The following is a 22,114-nucleotide window of genomic DNA, read 5'->3' on the forward strand; positions in this document are numbered from 1 at the left end:
CAGCCCCTCGCTCGATCCTGATGCCATTTGGGGGTTTTTCTACCTCCCTCATGACGGGGATGATCCGATTAAGGCCTGTTTCCCCTCCGGTGTTGATTGCAGCCGATTCCCGGTCTGGAACCAGCCCCGGGGGGACCCCATGGTTGCCTGTTCCCCCCTCCTTCCACTGCCTTTACTGGCACCGCTGGGATGGGGCTACGGGGAAGCAGGAGCCCCCCGGGGCGGAAGCCGCGGCTCCGCGGTGGGCACAAGGGACCCTGGAAGCCCAAATGGTGGGAGGGCTCTATTGTCACAGCAACCTCCACCTAAACTGCCCCTCTGGCAGCAGCCCCGCGAGTGGAGGACCCCGGGAATGGGGGGGGGGGGCCGGGGGTGTCCGGGGGGTCCTGCTCGGCTGTTGCGGCCCCCGAGGGTGATTCGTGGAGGCTGGAGGTCTCCAGCGTGTCCCCCCACCCCCATTTTGGAGGGCTCTCCGGCCGCCCCCCTCTATGGCCCGCCCGCCACGCGGCGCCGCTCTGCCCCGCCCCTCTCCGCCGTCGGGGGCGTGACCGGGGCGCTCATGAATATGCATGATAGCGCCGGTAGAGGGTGAGTGGGGGTCTCTCTGTCGGCATGGGGCTGCAGGTAACCGGGATTCCCCCGGGCCCGTGGCGCCCGCCGGGGGACCACGCACCTTCGCCCCCGGCGGGCAACAGGGGCCCGGGACCCCCGAATTGAGTGGGGGGCTTCGTTGTCATGGGGACGGCGCTAGGCCGCGGTCGCGGCCTACTCAGCCACTCGATTGGAGGCTTCGTTGCCCTGGCAACGAGGCTAGGCCGCGCTGGCGGGGGACCCCGGGGGGCCGGACCCACATCCCGCGGCCCCGCCGCCATCCCGGGCTGGAAAACGGGCCGGATGGTTGCCAGATGTGGGTAGTGGTGGCGGTTTCCCCGTGGAAGGCGAGGGGAGGGGGGGGCTTGGGGAGGGTGGACCCCGGCGGGGCAAGAGGCAGCGAGGCGGGGAGAGGAGGGCGGCGGGGGGAGGGCAGGGGAGAGAGGGCAGGGCCGGGAGGAGGCACCGAGCGGGTTTTTCCTGTCCCCGCAGCCCCGGTGAGTCACGGGAGAGGCGGCGGCAGCAGCGTGAGACCCGTGGGGACAGTAACCCCTCCTCCCCGCCCGCTCTGCGCCCCCCACGTGTGTCCCTGGCCCGCCCCCGACATGAGGCTGATGTGGGGAAGGTGAGTGGGGCACCCGCGGCCCCTGAGAGGGGCTGGCCGAGAGTCTCGGGGGACCGGGCGGTGCCTCCCGGGCTGCCGGGGGCTCGGGGGGGCTGGGGGTGACCTGGGCAGGCATCTGAGATGGGAATTGGGGCAAATTGTGGGGCCAGCTCGGCGCTGGGGGTTTGGCGAAGGTCGGTGAGAATGACACGTGTGTGCTGGGGCGGGTTAGCGCAGGGTCAGACAGGTAAAGGAGCGGCCCCGCGGTGTTAGGGGGTGTAGTGTGGGGTCCCTGTGATTATGGGGGGGGTTGGGGCCGTGTCTGGGTCTGCTGCTGGGGCCAGGCTGGCTCAGGTGAGCCGGGGCCAGTGTACTAAGGGTGGCACCACGGTGTGATCACCGTTTGGCACAGCTGGACAGGGCTTGGCACAGAGCCCCCACGGGGTGGTTGGGTTCCCGCAGGCTCGAGGCGCTCCCCACACCGATTCTCCCTCTCTCCCCAGGGGCTGACCCCGTGCCGTGTTGCCGTGTCCCCCACGTCCCTGCGTCGCCATGGCCTCCCAGCCGCAGCCCCTGCACCCCGCCGTGCCCTGCACCCCCCCTGCCGGCAGTGCGGCGGCCGGGCTGGCCGGCAGCCCCGATAAAGGTCAGTACCTCGGGCTGGGGGCCGTCGGGGCGGGGGAGGTTGCTGGGGCAGCCCCCCGAGGACTGTTCCCATTTTGGGGGGCCGCACCACTCCGCTGATCCCGTCCCCCCTCCCTTGCTCTCTGCAGGCAGCGCACGCCCCAAGCCACCGGTGCGGCCCAAGCCCCGCGTGCTGCCCAAGCCGGCCGTGCCCGCCAAGCCCCCGGTGCCACCCCCCACGCCGGGCCCGCGGCACCCCCGGCCCGAGCTGCCCTCAGCAGAGAAGATGAACCGCCTGGCCGGGCCCCAGCCCTACAGCGGGGCAGGTGTGGGGGGGCCTCTCCGGCGCCCCTCCTTCACTGCCAGATCACCCGAGACCCCCAATGGGAAGGGGCTCTCGTCGCCCTTGGTCACAGGCACCGAGGAGGAGGTGCCATCGGCCCCGCCGACCCCCTCGCGCAAGGGCCCGGCGCCCTTCAAGGTGACACCGGTGCCGGTGGCCGCCAGGCCGGAGCGGTTCCCGGGCACCACCGTGGAGGAGATCCTGGCCAAGATGGACAGCAGGGAGGGCCCAGGCAGCCCAGACCGGGCCTGGCTCTCACCCTTCTGCACCGACCCCTCCTCCCGCTTTGGCTCCAAGACCTTTGTTGCCTTCCGGAAGCGTCCCAGCGGGGAGGCAGATGGAGACCCTGCCGGCGAAGCCCCCCAGATGCCCCGACCTGCTGCAGGCGAGCTGGGAATGGGGGATGATGGACACCCTGTGGCTGAAATGAGGTGAGGGCACAGGGACCAACACTGGGAGGAGTGGCACTGGGAGCAGGGAATATCACTCCAAGCCATCCCAGGCTTGGGAGTGTAACGGAGCTGAGGTCTGGTTGCCGGCACGGGGCCCAGGTTCCTCCTGAGCCGCAGTGCCTCGAGCTGCCTCCGTGGGAAGGCCCGGGTGGCTGGTGCCAACCGCAGAATGGGCTGTCCCGGGCCAGGAGCCGCCTGTGGGCGGGCTCTGAGCCAGCCCCTGGGCTGGGAGTAACAGACAGGGGGTCGCTCCCCCAGGAAATGCTCCTGATTTTCCAGCCTTGCTATTTTTTCCGTGCTGGGCCATGCCAGGGCACAGGGAGCAGTCAGATCAGCAGGACTCCCAGCTGCAGGATGTACTGGGCCAGGGCCAGGGCTTGGCCACGATCCCAAGAGCCGGGCACCTCAGGGAGAGCTGGGCGGGGGCTGCTCTGAGACACAGTGTGAGAAACTTGCTCCCAAAGGACCAAAAACTTTCCGGAAGGGGAGCTGGGGCCACTTTGCCTCCTTCCCCTCACAGCCCAAGCTAGAGACTGTGCAGCTGCGGCAGGGCCCGACCCCTGTAGCCTGCGTCCTTGAAGGGTGGTTTGGGGCAGGGGTGTCTCATGGGTGGTGGGAGAATAGCACTGAGGCACACAGTGGGATTTACCCCCCTTCCACTTCTCTCTGCAGCAGCTCCCCCCCAGCTGGGCCGAGCTGTGCTGGGGACCCCTGTGGACGCCGGAGGCCGCCATCCCCTCCTGACGTGAGTGCTGGCCTCACCCTCCGGCGCCATGGCGGCTCCGCTCCTGGGCTTTCTCCTTCGGGGCTCTCCTGTCTCCTCCGGGGCTCCCTCTCTGCGGGGTGCGTGTCTCTCCTTTCTCGTGGGGGTGTCAGGGCCCCCTGTGCCGAAAGTCCTGTGTGGGGCCTGGGGGTGTGGGGGTGGCATGTGCCAACACCAGTGCCAGGCGTGGGCAGGGAGCAGCCGTGAGTCACCAGCTGGGGTTTGGTGACCCGGCAGGTATGTGGCAGGGCAGGCCCCACGGGCACCCCGCCAGCCCCTTTCGCTGTGCCGTGCTCACTCAGGGCAGCGACCGGGACACCGGGCCACGGTGACACTGCGGGTGGCAGCCTGGGCAGCAGCACCAGGTCACCCCAGTGAGGGGGCAAACCCCAGCAGTGCTGGGCAGGGGGATGCCAGCCACAGGCAGGGCAGGGGACTGTGCTGGGGGGTTCTGACTTCTTCCTGCTTCATTTCTTGTCTCCGTCTGTCCAGGCGCTCTGGGGGCAGCAGGGGGCCAGGCAGGGAGCAGGGCTGGGGCGTCAGGAGCCGCCCTGGCTGAGTCACGCAGGAGCAGCCTGGTTCTGGCACGCAGCATGGGCACTTCCTGCCCCGGCTGCAGGGAGGGGAGCAGGGCTGGAGGGAGGGACCCTCCAGAGGTTTGGGGGATTGGCTTTTGGATGGATAATGTTTGGAGGTGTCTCTTGAGTGATATGACCCCCTGCTGTCTTTTCCCACAGCTTTCCACTCTACAGCTGGGTGCCCTTGGACCTCCAGGCTCCCCAAGGCCTCCCACCTGCCCAGCCCCAGCCCCAGGAGCTCCTTTCCAGCCTGCTGAGCTTTCTGCCCCAGCCCCTGGCTCCCCTGATGCCCCCGCTGAGCTCCTGGCCCCTGACTCCCCGACACTGCCCCCTGGCTCCCCCGAATCCCCCACTCGGCCTCCAGTCGAGGTCCCTGTCACCTCCATCCAGGCCCCGGGCGCTCCCTCAGCCACCAAACCCCAGCTCAGTGTCTCCCGTTCCCCTGGCTCCCCACACACTCCAGGGGAGGGATCCCCTGGCACTGCCAGCCCCCCTGGCACTCCTGAACTGCCCCCACGAGTCACCTGCCCCCCCGGCTCTCCTGAGGCTGCTGCTGAGTACCTGGGCCCGCCCAGCCCACCCCTTGCCAAAGCCTCTCCTCCCCCAGGCTCCCCAGAGGGACCTGATGACTCTGCAGTGTCCCCACAATCCCATGAGGGTCCTGATTTCAACCCCCCTCCCCGGGATGTGGGGCTCCGGCGCTCCTCAGAGGGGGTGCTGCAGCCCCCACCGACGGGCCGGGGCCTGGGGGAGTTGGGGGGCTCACTGAGTGCCCTGCCCCGGCCTGGAGACCTCCTGTCAGAGCCCTCACTGGGCAGCGAGTCCGGCTGGAGCCTTTCCCAGTCCTTTGAGTGGACATTCCCATCTCGGGGGGCACGCTTGCCAGCCTTCCCTCCCCGCTCCCCCATCCGCGAGACACCTGACTCAGGGCTCTCCGAAGAGGGGGAGTCAGATGGGGAGGCTGCAGCCCCCAGCCCTCTAAAGGACAGCAGGTCTGAAGGACCTGGCAGCCAGCAGGCAGAGGGGGCTCCATGCCCAGGGGGTCCCGTGACCCAGCGAGAGGCTGAGGGCTCAGCAGAGGAGGAGGAAAGGGAGGCAGAGCAGGATGCTCCCATGTCCCACTCCCCACTTCGTGTGACAGAGCCTGGCCAGCACCCAGCTGAGCCTGAGTCCCCCACCGAGCCCAGCCTAACCACAGCTGCCCCCCTGGATCCAGTCCCCCAGGATCCAGCTGCTGCAGCTGACTCAGCCTGGGCAGGTGATGGCCCCAAGAGCTTGCAGAGTCCCGGGGGCCCAGGCCAGGCTGAAGGACCCTCACAGGACCCTGACCCCCACACCGACCCGGGCTGGCTGACAGAGCTGTTGTCGTCATCTGGGGTCCACGGCTCTCCAGAGGTGAGGGGTGTGGGGGGCTCTGTGGGGTCGGTGTGGGCTGGGCTCCTCTTCCCTTGCCCTCCATGAAGCAGTGGGATGGGACAGGACAGGCGGGTGGGTGGGTGGAGGCTGAGCAGGACTGTGTGCTGAGGGGCAGGTGGTGGGGTCTGCCCCCTCCCTGGGATGAGCTCTGCTGTGCTGTGTCCCCAAGGTGTTTCCCTCCTCCCCAGCTCCGCTGCTGTGGGAGCCAGGGTTGCGCTCCCCTCAAACTCCTCTCCCCTTTGTAACCTCTTTCCCCCCTCTAACTCCTCTCCCCTTTTTTGTACCAGAACCTGCTGGGCTGGTCACGGAAGGACCTGTGCAGTGAGTTCGGCATTGGCCGCCCTCGCCAGGGCAGCACCTTTGACTGGAGGCACCCAGGTGCGTCCAGGGAGAGAGACTGGCCGGTTGAGACCAAGCAGGACCAGGAATTCGGGACCAAATCCGGCTGGGACAGCAACCACAGTGACAAGGACAGCACTGCCCGGGAGAGCTGGAGCGGTGACTACAGAGCAGCGGAGCTGATGCGGGGCACGAACCTGGGCTGCAGTGACTGGTCCCAGTCCCTTGGCACTGGGAAGAGCTGCCCACAGGATCCAGACTTCAGTGCCAGCAGAGCTGAGTGGGGCCAGGGCTATGGCAGCACGGAGGAGCTTGGCTCCAGACAGGCCAACTGGGGCAGTGGCCTTGGAACTGGACATGTCCAGCAGCTGGACAAGGAACCGCGCTCCAGGCAGCCCACCTGGGCAGGCAGGTACAGCAGCAGGGACACGGAGATGAAGGAAAGGGAACTCACCCCAGACTGGGCCGGTAAATACAGCAGCCAGGATGCTGGGAGCAAGGACGAGAATTTAACGCTGGGCTGGGCTGGCAGATCCAGCACTGGGGATGCTGGGAGCCCAGATAAGGAGCTCAGCCCCAGCCAGCCAGCCTGGGACAGGAGGTATAACCCCAGGGACATGGAGAGCCAGGACTGGGAGTTCAGTCCCAGCCGGCCAGCCTGGACTCGGGAGTACAGGGACACAGAAAGCCAGGACAGGGAGTTCAGCCCCAGCCGGCCAGCCTGGACTGGTGAAATCAGGGATATGGAGAGCCAGGACAGGGAGTTCAGCCCCAGGAGACCAGCCTGGACTGGTGAATACAGGGAAATGGAGAGCCAGGACCGGGAGTTCAACCCCAGCAGGCCGGCCTGGGATGACAGATCCAGCACCAGAGACATGGAGAGCCAGGACCAGGAATTCAGCCCCAGCAGGCCGGCCTGGGATGACAGATCCAGCACCAGAGACATGGAAAGCCAGGACCAGGAGTTCAGCCCCAGCAGGCCGGCCTGGGATGACAGATCCAGCACCAGAGACATGGAAAGCCAGGACCAGGAGTTCAGCCCCAGCAGGCCGGCCTGGGATGACAGATCCAGCACCAGAGACATGGAAAGCCAGGACCAGGAGTTCAGCCCCAGCAGGCCAGCCTGGGATGACAGATCCAGCACCAGAGACATGGAAAGCCAGGACCAGGAGTTCAGCCCCAGCAGGCCGGCCTGGGATGACAGATCCAGCACCAGAGACATGGAAAGCCAGGACCAGGAGTTCAGCCCCAGCAGGCCGGCCTGGGATGACAGATCCAGCACCAGAGACATGGAAAGCCAGGACCAGGAGTTCAGCCCCAGCAGGCCAGCCTGGGATGACAGATCCAGCACCAGAGACATGGAAAGCCAGGACCAGGAGTTCAGCCCCAGCAGGCTGGCTGAAGCCAGTGAATGCAGGACCAGGGACCTGGAGACCCAGGATGAATTCAGTCCCAGCAGGCCAGCCTGGGATGACAAATCCAGCACCAGGAACATGGAGACCCAGGACCGTGAATTCACATCCAGCAGAGCAGCTGGGGATGGTGGGTGGAGCACTGGGGACACAGAGACCCGGAATGGGGAGTTCAGCCCCAGAAGTGTCTGGGATGACAGGTCCAGCACCAGGACTGTGGAGGCACAGGACAGAGAGTTGAGCCCCAGTGGAGCAGCTGGGGATGGGCAGCACAGCTCTGTGACCCCAAGGGATGAAGAGCAGGAGCTGGTCCCAGCCCTGCTGAGCTGGCCCGATGAGAACAGCATGGGGCAGGTCAGGGTTGGTGAGGAGGACATGCCCAGCTCCCACCGCCCCAAGCCCCTGGCCCAGGAGCCCACCTGGAGCAGTGCCCACCAGCAGGAGAGTCACAGCTCTGGCAGCAGGGACTGGGAGCTTGGAGCAGCTGAGTGCCAGAACCAGTTTGGTGTCATTGGGACAGAGCGGGTGCCAGATCCCTGCAGTGCCGGAGCCTCGGATGGCTCCATATCTGGGGTCCTGGCACAGCCCCAGGCAGGCTTGCACAGGGATCTCTCTCTGGACATGGGCAATGCCCGCTGGAGCCAGGACCTGGACAGCTGGAATGTGGAGCCACAGGATGCTGAGGCCAGGCGCCAGGAGTGGGCGAGTGCCTTCAGCGCCCGCTGTGCCGCCCATAGCCGGGACCTTGGTGCGGGGGAGCAGAACGTGGGAGGGGACACCGGCGCAGAGCATGGGTAAGGAGGGCACCGGTGGTGGCAGGGAGGAAGCAGCTTCCCCTGAGGCAGACTGAGGGGTTTGGGGCAGGGCTTGTGTTACTTGGGGCTAGAGCAACTCTGGGGTTTTGTCCCCCATGCAGGTTGGCCCCCAGCCCTTCAATGGGTGACATTCCAGCAGATTGCCCAGCTGTGGAGCCCCCCCGGAGTGAGTCACCCAGCCACTCTGAGGAGAGGCATCCCTCTGAACCAGCTGCTGCCCTACGGAGCCCCAGGGTCCCCCCTCTGCTGCCAGAGGATGCCAGTGGGATCCCAGCAGACACAGGAAGTGAGGAGCAGCCCTCAGACCACCCAGATGGGGAGAACTCGAGCTGGGGGGAGCAGCGGCTCTCATTGACTACCCCCCAGCCTGAGGGGTCCATGGAGCAGGGGCAGGAATTTCCTCTTCTGGAGGTGAGTGGAAGTGGGAAGATTCCAATCACCCTGTATGGCCTGGGACGCAGGATGTGTCTGTGGATGGGGCTCTCTGACCCTGCTGCCCCCAGGGACAGCCATGGATTGAGGGCCCCCAGCACTACTGTGGGGGCTGGGGGTATGCTGGCTGGGGTGGGGGGTCCCTGGGCTCCCTGTGCCACTGTGACCTGTCCCCTGGGCTCGGCAGGACACAGAGCTCCTGGACAGCAGTGTGTTCCGCTGCAAGGCCAGCCTGGGCCGCAAGCGCCAGCACCGGGCACCGTCCCTGCGCCCCACCACCACCGAGGGGGAGAGCTGGATCTTCCGGGACTCCACGGGTGAGCCCAGCGGGGATGGGGATGGAAGCGGAGTGTCTATCCTGGCACAGTGTCGTGGTGACGCTGTCCCTGTGTCCCCACAGAACCCCGGCCAGCCCCGGCAGCATCCTCTGACGAGGAGGCAGCAGAGGAGCCCCGGAGCCGGCGGATGCGGGGCTCCCCCTTGGGCAGGGGGGTCAAGGTGCCACTCTTTCCCGGCCTCAGCGCCTCCGCCATCAAGGTGAGTCCCTTGGACTCCTGGCTGCAGGGTGGAAGGCAGGGAAACCTAGGTAGAGTGGGACTGGGGCCTGCCTAAAGACAGGGAGAAGGCAGTGGGGGGGATTTGGGGGCAGAGAATTGTGTTTCTCCCTGAACTCTCTCTCTGCCCCCAGGCCAAGCTGAGGGGTCGCAACCGCTTGGCTGAGGAGGGGACATCGTCAGGGGACAGCAAGGGGACCCCTCCTAAAGACCACCATGTGCAGCGCTCCAAGTCCTGCAAGATCCCTGGTGTGAGTGGGAAACCCCCTGCCCTGCCCCCCAAGCCAGAGAAGTCCTCAGGGTGAGTGTGGGGCCAGGATCCTCCTCATGGAAGCAAAAGGGGGTGCTGTGGGGTCAGTCTGGGTCCCAGGACTGGTTTTGGGGAGCTCATGCTGAAACTCTGCTAATACCCCAGATCCGAGGCCTCTCCCCCCCACTGGCTGCAGGCGCTGAAGCTGAAAAGGAAGAAGCCTTGAGCGAGGTGAGTGTGGGATTTCAGGCAGTGCTGGGGGTAGCCCCCTCCCTCCTCTGTGCTCTGGCTGAGTCCCCTGGGGCTGGGTCATCCGTGGGGGGGCCCTGCAGGGTCCTCACCCCCTTCCTTCGTGTCACTTCCAGGTTCACTCCGACGCTGAAGCCCGCTGTCCCCGAACCAGGACTGTCCCCTCCCATGGGGACACACACACACACACACCTATGCACTTTGTACGAGCTCGCAGGGTCCCTGTCTTCCCAGCACCTCCTCCCCATCCCCCCCTTGTACCGCATCCCCTTGGTCCTCAAGGGTCTGGGGGTGGGCACGAGCCCCCCCTTCCCCCCTCCCCTGCTCGTGTATGGCCCCGGACACAGGGCAATGGGTCCAGCTCGTGGTGCCACTGCCACAGACAATAAAACCTCGCTGGTCAGTTCAGAGAGTCCTGGCTGTTCTCCTGGGCCATGGGTGGGGATCACAGAGATCCTTGAAGAGGGGACACTGCCATCGTCCACACAGGAGCTGTGCAGGAAAGAAGGGACACCTCCAAAACCCCTCTGTGCCTGACCTGGGTGCACCCAGCCAGGCCCCCTGGCCCTGCCCAAACACCAAGTGGGTGCTGACACCAAGACTTTATTGTACTCCAAGGGAGGGGGTGCAGCCCCCTGTAGGGGAACAGCAGTAGGGGAGGCCCAGGGGCACCCAGGGGGGCTGAGCCACTCATATCTCGCAGATGAAGGGCAGCCACCGCTTGCAGCGCACGCTCCTCCAGAGCCCATCTGGAGAGAGAAGGGGGGGGGATCAGCCCATCACCCACCAGCACCCCCACCTCCAGGGACCCCCTCCAGCCCCAGGGATAGCCCCCCAGATACCTTATACCAGCCCCCCAGTGTCACCTCCCCATCCTGAGCCCCTCAGCACCCTCCCCCCATCATGGGCAGGGGCTACCCCAGCGCCCCCCTGGACCCCTCCCGTAGAGCCCCCACTGACTGTTGGTGCAGAGGGCGGTGCAGAAGCGGCAGCCGGGCAGGGGGTGCCCGGGCGCCCACCGGCTGTAGTTCCAGGGGCTCCGGTCGGTCCAGTGGCAGCTCGGGAATGGGATCTGCCAGGGGAGAAAGGGTGTGGGGACCCCCAGCACTGGAAGACAGTGGGATGGGAATGGAACATCCAGGGTGGGCATTAGGGATACTGGGACAAGGCTGGAGCACCCAGGTGGGCACTGGGCAAACTGGGGTGGAGTTGTGGCTCTCGTGGTGGGCACTGAGAACACTGGGAATGGGATCGGGAAACCCAGGTTTTGCACTGGGAATCGTGGGACGGGGCTGGGACACCTGGGGTGGGCACTGGGGACACTGGGAGGAGACAGGGTGCCCCAAGGCCAGGGTGGTGGGCGTGTGGCGGGGTCCTTACGGCGGGCTGGCTGACGGCACCGATCCAGACCAGGCCAGCATTGGTGTGCCGGCGCGCCAGGAGCAGCAGGAACGTGTTGGTGTGGGAATCGTGGATCGAGGCCAAGCGCCCGCGGAAGCGCCGGGCACAGATGTGCTGCAGGGACACGGCTGTCACGGGGGACACTGGTGCCCCCACCCCGACCCCCCACCCATCTCACCCCATCCCACCTGCGCACGGCGGAAGCTTCGGCAGCGGGTGATGATGACGTAGCGGCAGGTGGCGGTGCCCGGCATGCTGGGGACACCGAGTGCCTGCTTGTCACTGGACCCCCGGCACCCGCTGTATTCCTCAGGCATCTCCAGCTCTGTCACGTCCTCCTCATCCTCCACCGCAGGGCTGGCAAGAGCTGGGGACACTGGCTGGGTCACCCTGAGATCAGGGATGTCCCCGCAGGCAGGTGGGGGTGTGGGGGACACTCACCGGAGTGACTGATGCAAACTGTGCCCAGCAGGGCCAGGGCAATCAGCAGGCAGGGACGCATGGCACAGGGACACTGGGGACACCACTAGCACCCTTGGGAGATCCCAGAGCCCCATCACTCTCGGCCACCCTGGAGACACCCCCATGGGCCATCTGCCACCCCCAGCATCACCCTGTCGTCCCCATATCCCCTCAGAACCCCCCCCCATATCCCCTCTGTCCCTCCACCATCCCCAGTGCCACCCCATGCTCCATCCCCTCTGCCACCCCCATGGCCATCCCCACAGACCCCAGCCCTCCTATGCCCACCATGTGCCCAGTTCCTGACTTCCCACCCTTGGGTCACTCCCTCCCCTGGGCATCCTATGCTATTCTGTCTCCCACCATGCCCCCTCCACCCCTGGCACCCCAGAGTCCCCAGTGCCAGACTCAGGAACCCCCAACCCTGGCAGCTGAGGGCTAATCCCACCCCTATGTCCCTGTCTCCGCTTCTCACCTAGGTCTTGGGGGCTTTTGCCCACTGCCACCCTTATATCAGTGACAGGGACACGTGCCCCCAACCACAGCCTTGTGACATCCCCAACCGCCAACTGTTGGGGACATGGTGGGGGACACCCCAGAGGGGCTCTGCCAGCACCCTGTCCAACCAGTGCCTGGGGTGTGCTTGGTCCAGGGGAGGGGGTGCAGGGGCATGAAGAGGGGGCTGTGGGGTTTGGGGTGCAGGGTGTGGGGAGGGGCCTGTGGGAGTTTGGAGGGCAGGATGTCAGTACAGGGGCTCAGGGAGGTTGGGGTACAGGGGCTGGAGGTGTTGGGGTGCAGGGGTGCACAGGGCATGGAGATGAGGATTGGGGTGCAGAGTCGTTGGGGGGGGCTGTGGGTGCTCAGCTGTGGGCTGGGGGGGCTGGCCAGGGGAATGGGAGATTTAGGGGGGGGGCTCAAGGGGGTCTGTGGGCAAACGGCCAGGCTGGACCCAGGGGGCCACAGCCGTTGGAAAGGAAGTGGCCCTTGGGCAAGCATGGCCAGCGGGAGATGGTATCAGCACCCCAACATCCCCTCTGCACCCCCAGCACCCCCCTCCAGCACATGCTGCACCCCATACACCATTCTTGCACCCCTCAAACTGGAGCAGCCCCCACTCCTCCACCCCCCAGCACCCACCAGCTGCCTTGGGCACCCCCGTGCAACCCCCAACCTGTAGGCCCCCCTCCCTGGGGGCCATGTGTGTCCCACTGCGGGCAAGGACTCCCTCCCCCCTCCCAGTGTCCCAATGTCCCTGTGGTGTCCCCAGGGCCAGGCTGGGTGGTGTAAGGCTGTGGTGGTGACATGTGGCCCTGTCACCCCTATAAGGGGGACAAGGGGCAGAGCTCCCCCAGACTGCAGGTGAGGAGCGGGGATGGGGACAGGGACATGGAGAGGGACATCAGAGTGGGCTCAGTCCCTCGCTGTTGGGAACCAGGCTGGGACAAGGCTGTTGGGGGACACGGGGGTCTCTGGGATGCCAGGAGTACGTGGGAGTGGCACAGGGGAGGGTGGAGGGACAGTGGGGATAAGGGGCACAGAGGGGCAGGATGGGGTGAGGGACACAAGGTGGAACTGGGGGTGTCAGAAGGATGGCTGGGACATGGGGGATGGCAGAAGGGCCACAGAGAGAACAGATTGTTACCAAGGGTGGCAGAGGGGCTCTGGATCATGGTGGGGGGTAGCCAAGAGTGACAGGGCTGTGGCATCTCCAGAGGGTGCTGGTGGTGTCCCCAGTGTCCCTGCATGTCCTACTACCATGTGGCCCTGCCTGCTGCTCGCTCTCGCCCTGCTGGGCACTGTCCCTGCCAGCCACCCTGGTGAGTGTCCCCCTGCCCCACTGAGTGACCCCCACACCCCTGCCCACTCCCAGGGACGCCCCAGGGACACCCTCAGTCCCTGCCGTGCCCACAGCGCTGATGCCACGTGCCTGGGGCTGGCGGTGGGTGGCGGAGGGACCCCCGGTACCAACCCTCCCCCTGCTGTGCCCTGCAGCCCCCCGCCAGCTCCAGGGGGTCCCCGCCAGTGAGACCACCCAGATGCGCTACACCGTGGTGAAGAAGCTGCGCACCTACTCGGGCGCCCAGGTGAGGGGACACGGGGCACAGGGCGTGCGGGGTGTACCAGGATGCCAGGCCGTGCCCATGCCACGGCAGCACTGCCGGGAGGTGCCCGTGGGCACAGGTGAGTGCCCGGTGCCAGCCCGTGCCCGTCCCACAGCGCTACTGCCAGGACGTGTACCGGGGCCAGCTGGCCTCGGTGCACAGCGCTGCCCGCAACCAGGAGCTGCAGAAACTGGCACAAACCTACAACATCATCATCTCACCCTGGATTGGAGCTGTCACCAGCCGCAGGGTGAGGGCACTCCGGGGACAAGGGGCTGCCAAAGGGGTGCTGGGAGCTGGCGAGGAGATCGGCTGGGGGCTGCTTCATGGGGGGCGAGGCTGGGTTTTGAGGCATGAGGGGCTGGCCATTGGTTGCTGGGGCTGGTTTTTGGGGTCAATGGGCTGGGTAGGGGGTGGTGGGGGCTCTCCCTGGGGACTGAGCTGTTGGCACAGCAGGCAGGACAGTGGCAGTCCTACTGGGAGGACTCCAGCCCCTGGAACTATGCCAACTGGGCGCCCACCCACCCCTTCCATATTGTCACCACCTGCACCACCCTCAGCATCCGAGGTAAGGTCACCCACCCACCGTGTCCGGGCTTGGGGGGTGCTGGGGAGGGGAGCACAGGCTGCTGGGGCATTGGAGGAACATTGGGAGGGCTCTGTGGGGAGGGGGCTACAGGGCACTGGGTGAACTTAGGGGAGCACCGAGGGCACTGGGAGGGGTTACAGGGCACTGGGGGAGCCAAGGCGGGGATATAGGGGGCACTGGAAATGGTTGCAGGGTACTGAGGGTACTGAGGTGACCTGGGAACCACCCATGGCCCTGACACTGTCCTTGTCCCCAGATGGGTTCTGGCGAAGCCGCTTCTGCTTCCAGCTGCGCCCCTTCATCTGCCAGTACTGAGCCCCCAGCGCTGCCATGGCGCCCCAGTTCCTTTCCCAGTAAAGCAGAGGTGTCCTGAGCCGTGTCTGTGTGCACCAGGGCCCTGGGGACGGGGCTGGGGACTCGTGGGGACAGCACAGTGAGCGGAGGGGGCAGCGATGTTTATTATCCCCAGCCCCCCCACCCCACTGGCACAGCACCCCCAGGCCGGTACAAAAATGGTGCTGTGGGTGTGGGGCTCAGTGTGGGGTCTCGGCGTGGATCTCAGTGCCAGGGGGGGCTGCCAAGGGGGTGCCAGCCATCCCCAGCTCCTTGGCTCGCCGCTGGCACTCGCGGGCCACCACCACGGGGCTGACAAACGCCACCAGCACCACGGCAATGAGCCCCAAGTTCATCTGCGGAGGGGAAGAGTGTCAGGGCAGAGGTCTGGGGAGTCCTCCCCACATCCCCTGTGTTAGGCCAGGACACTTGGGGCAGCTCCATTTCCCCAGGAGCAGGACACCCATCCTTCTCTGGTGCAGGACCCCCATTTTTCATGGCATAAGACCTCACCACTCCTGTGGGAAGGATTCCATCCCTCCCGGGGCAGCATCCCCATTTCCCTATGGGGCAGGACCTCCATTTTCCTGTGGGCAGGATCTTGATCACTCATGGGGCAGGATCCCCATTTTCCCATGGGCAGCACGAGGATCCCCATTGTCCCAAGGGATGAGACCCCCATTTCCCCATGTGGCAAGCTCCCTTCCCTCCCAGGGTAGGACCCCCATTTCCCTGTAGAGCAGCCCCCCAGCCCTCACTTGGGGGGCCCACAGGGCACACTCACATAGAAGGGGTCCCCCTGGAGCGGCCCCTGCACCAGGGCGACACAGGGGTACTGCAGCAGGGCCACCAGCGCCGACAGTGCCATGGCCAGCCCGTAGAGCTTCCCGAAGTGCTGCGGGGGGAACCTGCCAGGCACCCGCGTCACCAATGGGCATCTCCTGCCACCCCTCCCTGGCCCCCTCCTGAGCCCTGACAGCCCCACCGCAGTACCCTGTCCCCTGACACCTCCACCGTGTCACCTGCCACCCTCCAGCCCCACCGCCATCCCCTGCCACCCCATCCTGACCATGCCACCCTGTCTGCCCCCTGTCACACCCACAACAACGGTGCCACCGTGCCCTGCCACCCTGATCCCCCGTGGCAGTGGCTGTCCCCACTCACGCGATGGCCAGGAAGGCGGCGTTGCCGCCGTACAGGAAGGAGCGGCTGATGACCTGCAGCACGAAGGTGCCGAACTGGGCGGGCAGGACAGGCACGGCGGCAAACACGGAGAACAGCAGGCACAGTGCCACTGTCACCACCAGCGACAGCACCGCCGACCGCAGGTCTGCCAGCGCGGCCAGGATCCCTGTGGGCATGGGGGTCACGGCATGGGGACACGGCCCCCCCCGTGTCCCTTCTCCAGGTGCAGTGAGCTCGGGCACAGGGGTGGTGGCAGCAATGAGGACATAGGGGACAGGGAGCACAGGGAGTGGTTAGCCCCACAGTGCGGGGCCAAGGAGTCCTTCTGCTTGGGGTGAAGGGCCATGGGGGTTAACTACCCGCAGGTGACAGGGCTGGGGGCTCAGCTGTCCTTGGGATGGGGTGGGGGGACAGTTACCCTCAGGGCGGGGGCCCTTTCCCCGCTTGTGCCGGTCGAGGATGAGGCCGTTCCAGGGGGCACAGAGCACCCCGCAGAGCTGGGTGAAGGCGAAGGCGTTGGTGTAGGTGCTCACTGTGGGGGGACAACGTCAGGCGGGTGGGGCTGGCCCTGGGGGTCCCTGCCGTGTCCCCCCCACCACGATGCTTTACCCAGGGCGTGGTCCCCCCCCGCCAGGTGCTCGAGCTGCGGGTTGAGGGTGCCGATGAACAGGTAGTGGCGCAGCTGCATCACCGAGAGCCAGGCCACGTGCCAGGCGAAGAGCCACGAGCAGGCGCAGGCCCGGAATGGCGTCCCGGGGGCGTCCCCACCTGTGCAGGTGTCAGGGCGGGGCCCATACAGACACACCCCCCAGGCCACACCCACACCTTGTCCCTGCCACCCACTGGGGCCTCACAGCCACCGGTGTGACCCTGCCCATTCAGATATGTCACCGTGCCCACCCTTTGACTACGCCCACACGCTGCCACACCCAGAACTCTTTAATTTGCATATCCCAGCTGTCCTCCAGCCACGTCCATCCATCAGAAGTCCCCGCCCCTTTATTTGCATATATAGTCACACCCAACCCACACTCCTCATTTACATGGAACCGCCCACAGCCCGCTGTGGTCACGCCCACCCGGTCAAGCCCCTCCCCAAATATCAGCCCCACCCCACCAAGCAGATTCCCCCTCCGGCACCTCGAGCTATGGGTTCCAGGGGCGTCTCCTCGGGTCCAGCCTCTCCCGGGGGCTGCTTGTCCTTGTGGGTTCGGTAGGAGCGGGAACGCCCCCGGCACCGCAGCCTGCGGCAGGGCCTCGGTCACGCTGCGTCCACCTGCTGGGGCTGGACCTGCCCCGGGGACAGGACCCGCTGCCCACAGGGCGGGACCCAGCCACCCTCTCCGCAGAGCCCCGGCAGGGCGCAGGCAGCCCCCCATACCCATAGTCGTAGTCGGGGGGCAGCGGGTAGGGGATGCGGCTGCGCGGCATCAGGAAGAGGGTGCGCAGGAGGTGCCAGGCGCTGCAGGCTGCCAGAAAGAGGAACATGGCCCGCAGGGACAGCCCGTGCTCGTACAGCAGCTGCGGACAAGGATGGAGACAGGGACAGAGACAGGCTGCCACCGGCCGCCTGCTCGGGCCCTAGGTGTGTCCCCATATGTGGCCCCAGCAGTGACTCAGCTGTGTCCCAGACTGTGTCCCCAATATGTCCATAGATGTGACCCAACTGTTCCCAGCTCTGTCCTCCCCTGCCACCACTGCCATGTCCCTCACACCCACCTTGACGATGAGGAAGATGGCGGAGGAGGAGTCGAAGGCCCCGTTGTAAAGGGTGATGATGATGGAGCGGTAGTTCCCGAACAGGTTCCCCACCTGGCACCGAGAGACCCCTGTGTGCCATCAGAGCCCTCCCGTGCCGGGCAGGGTGGCTGTTGGGCAGGTGGCCACCACGTGGGTGTCAGGGTGCAGGGGCAACCCACCTGCATGTTGGTGAGGATGAGGAGGATGCCACCCACCGACAGCATGGACATGGCCGGGAAGAGCATCACCGCCATCTCTGGGACAAAGGGGTCAGTGGGGACAGGGGTTACTGAAGAGGTCCCCCCCAGGGCCGGGGAGCCCCTGGCCACAGGGTCTCACCTGGGGTGGAGAAGGCGACGAGCAGGGTCCCACCAGCGTAGAGGGAGCTAAAGGGGACAGCGGTGACACGTGGGGACAGGATCCTGGGAATCCCCTACCCCAGCCCTTTGGGAGCCAGGCCAAACCAACAACCCCCCGTTCTCAGTAGCCCCCCCAGCCCAGCCCCGTCCCCCGTGTCCCCCCGGCGCAGGGCTCACATGGCGATGAGGCGCGCAGCTGTGGTGCCGAAGCGGTCGAAAACGACGCCCATGGGGAAGGTCATGAAGTTGTTCATGAAGGAGCCGATGGTGAAGACCAGGGAGAACTGCTCATCCTGCCCGCTGCAGTCTGGGAACAGCCACAAGTGGGGCATGGGGACACCGGGAATACCACGGGTGCAGGGACGCAGGTACCCGGGGACACGAGTCAGCGGAGATGCAGGGGACACCGGGCATGTGGGGACACCACGGACATGATGATACCAGAGACATGGACTGGGGGACAGTAGGCACATGGGCTTGGAGACAGCGGGGACACAGAGCTCTGCAGGGCATCGGGACACTGCAGACAGCAAAGGCACGGGCACAGGCACAATGGGGACAAGGGACAGCACGGGGCATCGGGACAGCGGGGTCACAAGTCAGGAGACCATGGGGACACGTGGGGGTCCATACCAGACCCCAGGGTGAAGTTGGGGCTGGGGGTGGCGGAGGGCTGGCACAGCCCCTCGAAGTAGCCCAGGTCCTTGAGGACGAAGACGAGGGAGGCCCAGCCGAAGATGATGCCGCAGAAGGCGCCGCACTCCAGCAGCCCTGACAGGAGGGTCCCCAGGCGCTTGGCCAGCCCCGCGCCCCCCGCCATGTCCCCTGCCCAGGCGGCCACTGGCCCGGGCTGTCACCAGCCTTGGGCGTCTTTGCCGAGCCTGTGGGTGACAAAGGCCAGGCGTCACACCATGCTGGCACCCACCGGGTGCACAGGGACACCTGGGGTGCGCAGGGGCACCTGACAACACGTGGCCACCTGGGCAAAGGCCACTGTGGCCCCGGCTCTGCCCCTTGTCCCTGGCCACAGTGGCTGGCACCAGTGTCCCCCCATGTGCCAGGGCGCAGGGCAGGGCCCTGCAGCAGCCAGGGCTTGCACACATGGGGACAGCTGTTGACATGTGGCACACGGCCATTGACAGACACACACACAGATTTGTGGGCACACACACACATTTATAAGCACACACACAGCTGTTTGCAGGCACACAGACAGCTGTTCACAGGCATGCACACCTGCACACTCGACTGTGCCTGCTCGACTGCCCATCCTGCACCCCTCACCCACCTGCACGAGGCCAGGCCCTCCTGTTGTCACCTTCACCGCCACCACAGAGTTTGAACCCCGGCAGCGTGCCTAGGACGCACCTCTGCACCCCAGTGACTCCCCCCTAATCTCCCAGGAGCACATGCGAGTCCCCCAGGCTGCCGGTCCCTGATAGTGCCCCCTGGTAGCACCTCGGGCCCCCCGATGGGGGCTCGGTCCCCTCACTGTCCCAGAACCCCCCTGTGCTGTCCCTACTGCCCCGAGCCAGCCTGGCCCAGGACCTGGCACAACCCTGGGGACACTGGCACACTGCTGGGCATCCGAGTGCGTGCTCTGGTGGCAACACACGCCGGGGAACACCAACATCCTCCCAGGGACACCAGCATCCTCAGGGGACCTGGCACAGCCACGGGGACACTGGCACACTGCTGCACACCCTGGTGTGAGCACTGGGGACACCACAACAACACACCTCACCCCAGGGACACCAGCACCCTGCTGGGGACCTGGCACAGCTCTTGGGAAACTGGCACACTTCCTGGTGATGCTGGCACAGTCCCCGGGGACATTGGCAACCCCCCGAGGACACCAACACAACCCCCCCGGGGCCTGGCACAGTGCTTGGGAAACTGGCACAATCCCTGTAGACGCTGGCACAGCCCCTGGGGACACAGGCATGCTGCAGGGGACAGTGACACACCCCCCAGGGCTCCAGCACAGCCCCTGGGGCCCTCCCTTGGGGACGCTGGCACAGCTCTCAGGGACACTGTCACATCTCGGGGACCCTGACACCCCCTGGGGGATCCTGTCATGTCTCCAGGAATCCGCTCACACTGATGGGGACCATGACATGTCTACTGGGGACACTGCTACCCCAAGCACTGCACTGCACTGGGGACTGTCACCGTGCTGGGGCTGACAACTGGTCACCCCACAATGCAGCTGGGACTCCCCTGTGACCCACAGCTGGGTGGCAAGGGCACCAAGGCCACGTCACCCCCAGTTCACTGTCCTCCGTGCCCCCCCCACCTCCCTCACCCACACACAGCCTGGCTCGGCTGCACCGAGCCCCTGTCACCGTGTCACTGCCCAGGGCCTGTCCCTGTGCCACTGCCCTGCCTGCTGTGATGTCGGGTAATGAGGCCTCATTACAGTGACCAGCAGCTGAAGATTAACCTGGACAGAGCCGGGGGGGCCAGCCCGGGGGCACCTGTACTATTTTTAGCCACTTGAGTGGCCAAAAATAGTACAGACTGGGGGTGTTACAGCAGCTGGGGGACACCGGGGCTCCCTGACATATAGGGGTCACTGTCTGGGCCACCCCGAGCCACTCACTGTGGGTGTCAGCCACTGGCGTGACTGGGGTGTCCTGGACACGCTGTCTCTGCCAGCCACACGGGTGAGTCCCCCCAGCAGTGACCCCCCCACACGGGTGAGACCCCCCCGGTGGTGAGCCCCCGGACTGGTGAGCCCTCCACGAGGGAGCACGGCTCCGGTCGGGGGTTCGCAATTCTGTCCCCTCTGTCCCTGCTGTGTCCCCTCAGCTCCCCCGGGCCGTGGAGGGGGCAGGTGGGCTCAGAGGACCTCCTGGGGCTGCCATGGGGGTGGGCGCCTCTCCCCACCCCGCTGCCCCCTGCAGGACGCGGTGTCCTGGGGCGAGCACCGCCCGCGCCCCACGGAGCAGCCCCGGCCGCGGGGGCTTGGCCCGCACACGTGTGGCGGGGGGACACACGGGTGGTCCCGGGGGTGGGCAGCCGTGGGGCCCCGCCGTGCCGGCCCCCCGAACCTTCCCCACGGCCCCGGGGCAGACGAGGCTCCCCCGCTCCGCCACGCGAACCCCCGGCACCGCCCCGGACATCCCGGACGTCCGCATCGCGGCCACGCCGAGTCCAGCCCCTCAGGCCACGGCCCAGGGCCCTCGGTCCCCCCTCTCCCGGATCCTCCCATCCCGGTCACAATCCCCTCCCGCCACCGCTCCGTGTCCATCCGGGCCCCTCCGCGCCCCGCGGGCTCCTCCCGCCGCATCCCCGCGCCGCTCACCCGCCTCCCGCCCGGCCCGGCGGGGAGGGGACCGGGCTCTCCCCGCCCCGGTGCTCCCGGTGCCTCCGATGCTCCCGGTGCCTCCGATGCTCCCGGTGTCCCCGGTGCCGCGGTCCCTCCCGCCCCCCCTCTACTGCGGGCGGAGCGGAGCTGCCGGGCCTGGCCGGGCCCCGCCCCCGGGCCCGGCGGTTCGGGGGGCGCGGGAGGCGGCCTCGGTGGAGCGGCCCCGGTCACCCGCGGGCCCGCCCAGGAGGGGCCGTCCCGGCACGGAGCCCTTCCCCGGTGCCGCCCTTACGCCCCCCGCGGGTGCCCCCCTCGGCACCTCCAGGTGTGACATCTCACCTGTTGTCCCCAAGATGCGCTCCTGCTGGCGCCACCTTCGGGCCACCCTTGGATCGCCCTTGTGGTCACTCTTGGGCCAGTTTTCAGAGATGCTTGGGTCACCCTTTCGGATATTCCTGGACACCCCAGGACTACCTTTGGGCTATCCCTGAGCCACTCCAGCTGTGCCATCCCAGAGCCATTCCCATGCCACTCTGCTGTGTTGTGCTGTGTCCCCTGCCTGTCCCTCGTCCCCCACCCCCTGTCTTCGCCCCATCCAGGACACTGCTGGCCCTCCTGTCACCCTGCCCTTGGCCACATCCTCTCCTCTGTCCCTCTGTCCATCCAGCAGTGCTTGCTGCCTGGTCTGTCCCCACCTGTCCCCACTGCTGCAGCCTCTCATCTGCTCTGCCAGCTGCCCTTCTGTCTGTTCATCACCCGTCCATCTGTCCATCACCCATCCATCTGTCTGTCACCCATCCATCTGTCCATCATCAGTCTGTCACCTGTCCATCTGTCCCCTTCCAATCACAACTCTATCTATCCCATCCATCTGTCCCACAACCATCCAGCTGCCCATTACCTGCCCTTCCCTCCACCAGTCCATCTGTCTGTCTTCCCCATCCTTCACCCATCTCTCCATTAGTCCACCCCGTCTCCAGATGTTCTCCGTGCATCTGTCTGTCCATCTGTCCTTCTCTCCTCATGTTCACCTGTCCATCAATCCATCCTCCACCTCGCTGTCCACCCACCTGCCCCCTCCTTCCATCCATCCTCCACCGTCCGTCCGTCCGTCCCCTCCCTATCCACCCTGTCCGTAGCTCCCCAGGCGAGTGGGCACCAACACCCACAGCCCCGCCCGGGCGGGCTCCCCCTGCCCTGCCCCGATCAGC

The 22,114-nt window shown here is 66.5% G+C and overlaps 4 protein-coding genes across 9 annotated transcripts; 2 read left to right on the forward strand and 2 right to left on the reverse strand.

The window, feature by feature from the left end:
* Positions 1-492: 492 nt before the first annotated feature.
* Positions 493-9,830, forward strand: TNKS1BP1 (tankyrase 1 binding protein 1). 4 transcript variants are annotated; one of them, XM_053980759.1, is made up of 13 exons: positions 493-588; positions 1,084-1,216; positions 1,699-1,841; positions 1,969-2,593; positions 3,287-3,359; positions 4,115-5,350; positions 5,659-7,916; positions 8,039-8,348; positions 8,557-8,686; positions 8,770-8,906; positions 9,058-9,224; positions 9,339-9,404; positions 9,539-9,830. In XM_053980759.1, the coding sequence occupies exons 3-12, from the start codon at positions 1,748-1,750 to the stop codon at positions 9,397-9,399; spliced, it is 5,091 nt and encodes a 1,696-aa protein (XP_053836734.1). In that variant the 5' UTR covers positions 493-588; positions 1,084-1,216; positions 1,699-1,747; the 3' UTR covers positions 9,400-9,404; positions 9,539-9,830. The 4 variants fall into 4 exon arrangements, with proteins under 4 accessions (XP_053836734.1, XP_053836735.1, XP_053836733.1 ...); XM_053980760.1 differs by having other exon boundaries at positions 588-624; XM_053980758.1 differs by lacking the exon at positions 493-588 and adding an exon at positions 803-907.
* Positions 9,831-10,038: 208 nt separating this feature from the next.
* Positions 10,039-11,899, reverse strand: PRG2 (proteoglycan 2, pro eosinophil major basic protein). The gene is made up of 5 exons (XM_053980577.1): positions 11,265-11,899; positions 11,012-11,190; positions 10,803-10,937; positions 10,383-10,494; positions 10,039-10,171 (listed from the first exon to the last, which is right to left on the reverse strand). The coding sequence occupies exons 1-5, from the start codon at positions 11,323-11,325 to the stop codon at positions 10,113-10,115; spliced, it is 546 nt and encodes a 181-aa protein (XP_053836552.1). The 5' UTR covers positions 11,326-11,899; the 3' UTR covers positions 10,039-10,112.
* Positions 11,900-12,272: 373 nt separating this feature from the next.
* On the forward strand, positions 12,273-14,349 carry LOC128808919 (bone marrow proteoglycan-like). The gene is made up of 5 exons (XM_053980576.1): positions 12,273-13,102; positions 13,278-13,369; positions 13,503-13,637; positions 13,844-13,955; positions 14,233-14,349. Exons 1-5 carry the CDS (start codon positions 12,658-12,660, stop codon positions 14,289-14,291), a joined length of 843 nt encoding a protein of 280 aa, XP_053836551.1. The 5' UTR covers positions 12,273-12,657; the 3' UTR covers positions 14,292-14,349.
* A 66-nt stretch (positions 14,350-14,415) lies between these two features.
* Positions 14,416-21,064, reverse strand: SLC43A3 (solute carrier family 43 member 3). 3 transcript variants are annotated; one of them, XM_053981104.1, is made up of 13 exons: positions 20,901-21,064; positions 18,227-18,474; positions 17,771-17,900; positions 17,574-17,620; positions 17,414-17,490; positions 17,214-17,306; positions 16,876-17,015; positions 16,635-16,738; positions 16,104-16,262; positions 15,913-16,026; positions 15,474-15,660; positions 15,094-15,217; positions 14,416-14,665 (listed from the first exon to the last, which is right to left on the reverse strand). In XM_053981104.1, the coding sequence occupies exons 2-13, from the start codon at positions 18,411-18,413 to the stop codon at positions 14,510-14,512; spliced, it is 1,518 nt and encodes a 505-aa protein (XP_053837079.1). In that variant the 5' UTR covers positions 18,414-18,474; positions 20,901-21,064; the 3' UTR covers positions 14,416-14,509. The 3 variants fall into 3 exon arrangements, with proteins under 3 accessions (XP_053837079.1, XP_053837081.1, XP_053837080.1); XM_053981106.1 differs by lacking the exon at positions 18,227-18,474; XM_053981105.1 differs by lacking the exon at positions 16,104-16,262.
* Positions 21,065-22,114: the final 1,050 nt, after the last annotated feature.

The sequence above is a fragment of the Vidua macroura genome, chromosome 6 (assembly GCF_024509145.1).
Source record: "Vidua macroura isolate BioBank_ID:100142 chromosome 6, ASM2450914v1, whole genome shotgun sequence".
NCBI classification, from domain to species: domain Eukaryota; kingdom Metazoa; phylum Chordata; class Aves; order Passeriformes; family Viduidae; genus Vidua; species Vidua macroura.

Coding starts and splice junctions, on each gene's coding strand:
- TNKS1BP1 (XM_053980759.1), top strand. CDS start 1,748: ATGGCCTCCCAGCCGCAGCCCCTGCACCCCGCCGTGCCCTGCACCCCC. Junction 1,842..1,968: donor GGCCGGCAGCCCCGATAAAG/GTCAGTACCTCG, acceptor TGCTCTCTGCAG/GCAGCGCACGCCCCAAGCCA. Junction 8,687..8,769: donor GATCTTCCGGGACTCCACGG/GTGAGCCCAGCG, acceptor GTGTCCCCACAG/AACCCCGGCCAGCCCCGGCA.
- PRG2 (XM_053980577.1), bottom strand. CDS start 11,325: ATGCGTCCCTGCCTGCTGATTGCCCTGGCCCTGCTGGGCACAGTTTGC. Junction 10,938..11,011: donor GAAGCTTCCGCCGTGCGCAG/GTGGGATGGGGT, acceptor GTGTCCCTGCAG/CACATCTGTGCCCGGCGCTT. Junction 10,172..10,382: donor CACCGCCCTCTGCACCAACA/GTCAGTGGGGGC, acceptor TTCTCTCTCCAG/ATGGGCTCTGGAGGAGCGTG.
- LOC128808919 (XM_053980576.1), top strand. CDS start 12,658: ATGGGGACAGGGACATGGAGAGGGACATCAGAGTGGGCTCAGTCCCTC. Junction 13,370..13,502: donor GCACCTACTCGGGCGCCCAG/GTGAGGGGACAC, acceptor CCCGTCCCACAG/CGCTACTGCCAGGACGTGTA. Junction 13,638..13,843: donor GAGCTGTCACCAGCCGCAGG/GTGAGGGCACTC, acceptor TTGGCACAGCAG/GCAGGACAGTGGCAGTCCTA.
- SLC43A3 (XM_053981104.1), bottom strand. CDS start 18,413: ATGGCGGGGGGCGCGGGGCTGGCCAAGCGCCTGGGGACCCTCCTGTCA. Junction 16,027..16,103: donor GGGGGGGGACCACGCCCTGG/GTAAAGCATCGT, acceptor GTCCCCCCACAG/TGAGCACCTACACCAACGCC. Junction 14,666..15,093: donor TCCAGGGGGACCCCTTCTAT/GTGAGTGTGCCC, acceptor TCCCCTCCGCAG/ATGAACTTGGGGCTCATTGC.